Source organism: Triticum urartu, chromosome 5A (genome assembly GCF_056163025.1).
Source record: "Triticum urartu cultivar PI428250 chromosome 5A, HENAU_Tu73, whole genome shotgun sequence".
In the NCBI taxonomy this organism is placed as follows: Eukaryota; Viridiplantae; Streptophyta; class Magnoliopsida; order Poales; family Poaceae; genus Triticum; species Triticum urartu.
The window spans coordinates 496329940-496336892 of NC_141877.1; the positions used below are offsets into that span (position 1 = coordinate 496329940).

At 41.2% G+C, this 6953-nt stretch overlaps 1 protein-coding gene across 1 annotated transcript; it reads left to right on the forward strand.

Moving 5' to 3' along the window:
- Positions 1-1623: 1623 nt before the first annotated feature.
- On the forward strand, positions 1624-5564 carry LOC125510022 (GDP-mannose 3,5-epimerase 2). The gene is made up of 7 exons (XM_048675112.2): positions 1624-1840; positions 2514-2909; positions 3675-3768; positions 3866-3995; positions 4119-4251; positions 4868-5075; positions 5176-5564. The coding sequence occupies exons 2-7, from the start codon at positions 2515-2517 to the stop codon at positions 5329-5331; spliced, it is 1116 nt and encodes a 371-aa protein (XP_048531069.1). The 5' UTR covers positions 1624-1840; position 2514; the 3' UTR covers positions 5332-5564.
- The last annotated feature ends 1389 nt before the right edge of the window (positions 5565-6953 follow it).

Below are 6953 nucleotides of genomic sequence, written 5' to 3' on the forward strand. Positions count from 1 at the left end.
ATATTCCGCCGAGAGTGCCGACTGCCGAACAAAAAGGACATGGTTGTTTTAGGCACACTTTACCTCAAATAATAGATGGAGTCCTCCTTGAAAATTACAAATGGTGACCTGGCACCTTGGTGCCCATTTTAAAAACAGTTTTTTAACAATGTAAAACCATGATCTTTATTGTAAACACACATACATGTATATTACGCATGTATAAAATTTCAAAATATTTTATGTTCACACACGGCGTACAAAAAAAAAGGAAATATGCATTTTCAAATGGGCCGCCTTTTGTTTGTATTTGGGTCAAAATTTTGTTTTTTTGTATAGCTTACAAATTCAATTTTTTCAGAACAAAATTTCATGGATTCATAGTGAACACATACAAATTTCCACTGTTGTTTAAACTTTCCAGAAAAAAGAGCACCATAACTTGGTACTCAGGGGGTGTTTGTTTCCAGGGACTTTTTTGTGTAGGGACTAGAAAAAGTCCCTCTTAGAGACTTTTTTACCAAACATGAGGGACTTTTTAGGGACTAAACTAGTCATTTGGGACTAAATGAAGAAGACTCTCAAGGAGAATCTTTTTGAGACTTTTTGGGACTTTCCAACAATGCCCCTTCATGCACCCATTGGCCTGCCACCCCATGGTGTTGTTTGATTGTTATTTTTCTATATACTAAGGGCAACATGATCATTTAATAACCTCTAGAAAGGGACTATGAACTTTTTAGTCTCTAGAAACAAACAGGGAAGAATTTTTTAGGGACTAGGGACTTTTTAGTTGGGACTAAAAAAAGTCATAGGACTAAAGAACCAAACACCACCTTAATTCCTCCTCCCTTTTTAGCATACTCGTAAATGCGTACCTATAATGCACGTTGATATTAGGGAGAAAATTAATTAAACGTTTACGCGTTAATTATATAATTATCACAAATGTTGATATTTTGTATGGTATTAACTGCACGCTAAATATGTTGAGTGCCCACCATTGGAGAAATCTAGGTCGTTAGATTGGATGTTGATGGCCGAGATAAACTGATCCGCCCCTTTGCTTTTCTTTATATTGCTATATAAACCAGTAAAAGCATACGTATAATGCACGTTGATATCGGGAGAGAATTAATTGTATGTTGATATAGGGAGAAAATTAATTGCATGTTGATATTAGTATGGTATTAATTATGTGTTAATTAGGCGATTAGCATAGACGCTGATATCTGGTATGCTATGAACTGCACGCTAAATATGTTGGGCGCTCACCATTGGAACAATCCAGGTCGTTGAATTGTGGTTTGATGATCGTGATTAATTGCATCGGCTTCTTTGAATTTTTTTAATATTGGTAATATAGATGCTTATGCAGCATCCCAATTTTCAATAAGCTTATGGGCAAATACTAGATGTGCGCGCTGGTGGTCAGAGAGAGTAGGAAGAGAAAAATAACGTGTATAGATCTACGGTGCACATGCCGTAGAAACGCAAAATGATGCCCCGTTGAGTGCATCTGGGTTTGAGTAAATCTTGCTCAAAGAAAGTCAAAGCAGCTTAGCCTAACTCCGAGCGACGACCCGATCCAGCTGAAGCCCGGCCCGGCCCGGCCCGGCCCGGATAGGGACTATAAGTATAACCGAGGTCGTCAGCCTGACCCTCATCTCTTTCCCTCCCCGGTACCCAGAATATTCTGGGGACAAAACGGAAAAACCAGTCTCCAGCAGCTCCCCGATTCCCTCCATCAGTTTTCGGTGTCCCCGGCTCCGAGCTCATCCACTGCTCCTGCGACGTCGCCGGCCGCCGCTCCGGAGCCCCCCTCCTTGCCGCCGGCACGCGGCCGCTCCGTCTCTCGCAGGTTCGTCCCCGTGCCATTTTTTCATTCTCAGATCGAGGGGTTGACCTTCGGGAGAGAGACAACTGTGGCCATCCATGGGCCATGGCGATGCGTCGGTGAGCCGCCGCTCCGGTTAGCGGGAGGCGCGGCCGCCGGGGCATGCTGCTGTGAGTGGCGGGGAACATGGGCGCGGGGTCGGTAGATCTGGCGGGGCCGGGCACGGGGTGGCCGGCGCTCGCTGTCGGTGGCGGGGATGATGAAGCGCTGTCGGTGTTGGATTTTGTTTTGTCCCTTCTTGGAAGAAAGGAAACCATACAAGGGTCTATTATTGCTTTCGTTAAGCAGTCAGCTAGTCATTCATTCATTATTGCTTTTGTTAAGCGGTCCGCTATCCATCTGCCATCCTGTGGCCTTGGTGAATAGTGATGGATGCTCATTTGACGTGGTATGATTGAACCCGGCTTCGTCAGTCAGTCGTCACGTTTGCTAATGTGGCCGGTCAGTTTCTTCTACATATCTTGATTGAATAGACATGATTAGGCGTCACGATTTTACTAGTTACATTTTGTACCACGTGTTGAAACAAGTTCTACGCGGCTTAGTATAAGATGTTATTGTTTGCCGTAAGAAGTCGGAGTCCTATGATTATGATATTTTGTTGCCATCTTAAGCTTTTTAACTTGCGTGGGTGCAGAATGGCGCTCAACAAGGAGTACACTTACGCGGACTTGGAGAAGGAGCCATACTGGCCATTCGAGAAGCTGCGGATCTCAATCACTGGAGCTGGTGGGTTCATAGCCTCCCACATTGCAAAGCGCCTCAAGGGCGAGGGGCACTACATCATCGCCTCTGACTGGAAGAAGAACGAACACATGGAAGAGGATATGTTCTGCCATGAGTTTCACCTTGCTGATCTGAGGGTCATGGACAACTGCCTCAAGGTAACCACTGGGGTTGACCATGTTTTCAACCTTGCAGCTGATATGGGAGGGATGGGCTTCATCCAGTCCAACCATTCTGTCATCATGTACAACAACACTATGATCAGCTTTAACATGCTTGAGGCTAGTAGAATCAATGGTGTCAAGAGGTAACAATCCATCCAGTACTAGCTTCTATGGACCTCTTGTTTTTTCACCTAGGGAAGCTATAAGATGCTAACTGCTATTTTCTGTTTATGTCTGTCTTTTTTCGACAAAGGTTTAGGTCTCTCTGTCCAAAGAAAATCCTATAAATGCATAAACTGCCAACATATAGTGTGCATTAGGCAGCAGTATGTCCACTTATAATAAAGGGGGCTTATCAACATCTTTGTTCAGTTCATGGATACAGAGAAATGAATGTTCCACATTAAGTACATTATTAGGGAAAAGTAGTAGAGTTCTTATTTATGCATCATAGTTATGTTTGCTGATGGATAACATTCAAATGGGCCCATATAGGGGAAGTTTTTATTGGTGTACTTTTTGCAAGGTGATGGGTTGATATAGTGACTCTTTGTTACATTGGCGTTAAGACCAGAAAATATTAAAATCTTTGAAGACCATCTTATCTGCCCCTATCTTTTATCTCACAATATTCATTTACATAATTAGTGTCATATTTAGCAAATACGTAATGGTTTGGTAAGCTTAGAAGCGATAAAAAAAAACTGATCCTTGAAAACATTGTCCTGAACTCATCACAAGAAAGAAGAATATGTGTTCAACTAAAATAATTTTGACCTAATGCAGAAAGTTGCAGTTTTGTTTAGTCAAGCAGATGGAAGGAAGGAAAACATATTACAACAGCAAAACAACAACCTTAACAGCTGACTGAAACTAAATGTTATTGAACTTTAATTTCCTTCCTGCAGGTTCTTTTATGCCTCGAGTGCTTGCATCTACCCTGAATTTAAGCAGTTGGAAACTGTAGTTAGCTTGAAGGAGGCAGATGCTTGGCCTGCAGAGGTTCCAAAACTTTTGCACTTATATATGTTTCTTTATGAACTAACACCTTAATTATTGTGATAAAATAGTACTAACTTCTGCAATGCCTTATCTTTAGCCTCAAGATGCCTATGGCTTGGAGAAACTTGCCACTGAGGAATTGTGCAAGCACTACACAAAGGACTTTGACATTGAGTGCCGGATTGGTCGCTTTCACAATATATATGGTCCATATGGGACATGGAAGGGTAAGATTTTATATGGTAGTTAGTAGTATCTAGGTGTTTTTCTTAATGTGTTGGTTTTTTTTTTTGCGGGGTAATGTGTTGTTTGCTAGCTATTAAAGTTTGACAATTGTTTTGGCTATATAGGTGGAAGGGAGAAGGCACCTGCTGCTTTCTGCAGAAAGGCTCTAACCTCCACTGACCGGTTTGAGATGTGGGGAGATGGTCTGCAGACTAGATCCTTCACATTTATTGATGAATGTGTGGAGGGTGTCCTCAGGTATTTTTTTTACCAACTTATGTTTATATAGTCCAGTATTTCTTATTTTTTGCTATCAAATCCGGTACTGGTATGCCTACTTTTTTGCTTTTGCTGAAATATGCCTTAAATTAGCATGGAATAAATTTTGCATGAATTACACTATTTAGTGTGGATAATAAGACAATTTGTGCTGAGATGACAATTAATGGACGGCAGCTTTAGTTCTGATTTCCAAGAGAAGCATCAGTTGTTTTAGCTTTCTAGACTTAAAAGTTTCATATGAGATGTTGATTTCCATTCGACAGAATTGCAATTTGAGAACCACCTGTTGGTAGATTAGTTTCTTAATTGAGTGTGATGGCCCAGCAAGCAATTTTATCTCACAACTATTCCAAAAGCTGCAGTGATTTAATTTACTTTAGGATAGGAAACTCAAAAGTTCTATTGCAAATTCTGTGATGTATAGGCTATTCTTTTCAAAATACCGCACATGTGTTCCTGATGAGTATCATGTTAAATCATTGAATCATCATTCTCATCCTACGATAAATAAATAAATTATAAAGTTCTCTCCTTTGTTGAAGAGCAATGTTATTTTCATGGCTGTCTAAAGAATTGTTTTTTCAACCTTCAGGCTCACAAAGTCTGATTTCTGCGAGCCTGTAAACATCGGAAGTGACGAAATGGTGAGCATGAACGAGATGGCTGAGATAGTCCTGGGCTTCGAGAACAAGCAGCTGCCCATCCACCACATCCCTGGCCCCGAGGGTGTCCGTGGCCGTAACTCTGACAACACGCTCATCAAGGAGAAGCTTGGCTGGGCTCCAACCATGAGGCTGAAGGTACCCTCCCAAAATTTTCAGAAGATTCTTTTTGTTCTGTTAAGTCACACATATACAGATGCTCATCAGTCGTCAAACTGAATCCAAATTCTGGCTGCAGGATGGGCTCAGGATCACGTATTCTTGGATCAAGGAGCAGCTGGAGAAGGAAAAGTCTGAAGGCACCGACATGTCCGCATACGGAACATCCAAGGTCTGCACCACGCAGGCACCGGTCCAGCTTGGCTCCCTCCGCGCCGCAGATGGCAAGGAGTGAACACTCAGCTCTAGGCAAGGAGATCAGTTGTTTGTCAGTTGTCACACCATTTCTTGGTTCAGTCTGAACTTTCACATACTGCATGAGATTTATAGCCTTTTGTGCTGTTGTAAACGGGAATAACTGCTTGGTGCAAGAGGATGTTATGTTAAACATTTTATTTATATACATGTAAAATCTGGTCAGTTCGTTCACATGAAAACAATGAAATAATAGTTTATTACTTTGTGAGATATTTACGAGCCATTGTTTTGGACCTTCTTTTAGAACGATAATTTTTTAGGGTATCTTCTGAAATAACAGAAAATATATTTTTAGCAGAGGAAGATATATATTTGCTCTCAACTTTTAGGAGTATTTTTCTGTCTTGACATTTTTTAACCCCTCTCTAGACACGGCGTTTCCTATTAATTTCTCGAGGCATAGAATAGATGCCCAAATCGAACAGGCTGACCGTCTTTATTTGGTTTTCGGCCGGTTTCTTGTTCTCTTTTTCTTTGTTTCTTCCTTTTCCTTTTTTTCTATTCTATTTTTCAAATTTATGAACATTTTTTAAACATGTGCGCAGTTTTTAAAATTCGTGGCTATTTAAAATTTATTAATGTTTTTTGTATTCATGATTTTCTTTTAAAATTCATGAATATATTATAGAATTCGTAAACTTTTTTAAAATTCACAAATCTATAATACCTAAATAGTTCATCCTTACTACCTTATTTCCCTAAACATGCAAGGTGTTCACATCATCATCAGCCACATATATATTCTCCACCAAGCAATGCGTCTACATGCATCCTTTGGCCCATCATAACTGCCATGCAAAAGAAATCGATTCCAGTCTTATTTATACCGCACAACGAAGCCCAATCGTCTCATTAGCGGGAGCAACTAGTTAATTGAAATCACTAATTAAGGAGTACTTGTTGCAAAAAACACTCTACTTTCCTGGGTCGCGACAAGTGGCGCACATGCAGCGCGCCATTTATCGCAATCTGTGAGTTTTCCCTTTTTCGTAGATCTGTTTATTCAAAACGTTTTATGTCTTAAATCGTGCGTCCAAATCTCAAACCGTTTTTACCATTGGATTCCTCGCGTCGAGATCTTCAAAACTAGATCCCATATTGATAGATTTTGACGAACTTTTTTTTCACGAAAAAACCGGGCGAAAAAACCGAATCGGGAGCACAGTTTTTTTCCTTTCCGAAAGAGGCACGCCCGTGCCTCTCGCAAAATCACAACCGTGCCTTTCGTGGAAGCAAAACCGTGACTCTCATGTAAGAAAAAAAAACACGTTTTTTTCCGTTTCCGAGAGGCACGACCGTGACTCTCGCGAAAGCACAACCATGCCTCTCGCGAAAGCAAAACCATGACTCTCGCGAAAGAAAAAAAAACAGAAAACGCGTACTTTTTTTCCCTTTCCGAGAGGCACGGCCGTGACTTTCGCGTAAGCACAAACCTGGCTCTCGCGAAAGCAAAACCGTGACTCTCACGAACGAATAAAAAAACAGAAAACACGTTTTGTTTTTCCCTTTCCGAGAGGCACGGCCGTGACTCTCGCTAAAGCATGACCGTGCCTCTCGCGGAAGAAAAACGGTGACTTCCACGAAAGGAAAAAAAAGAAA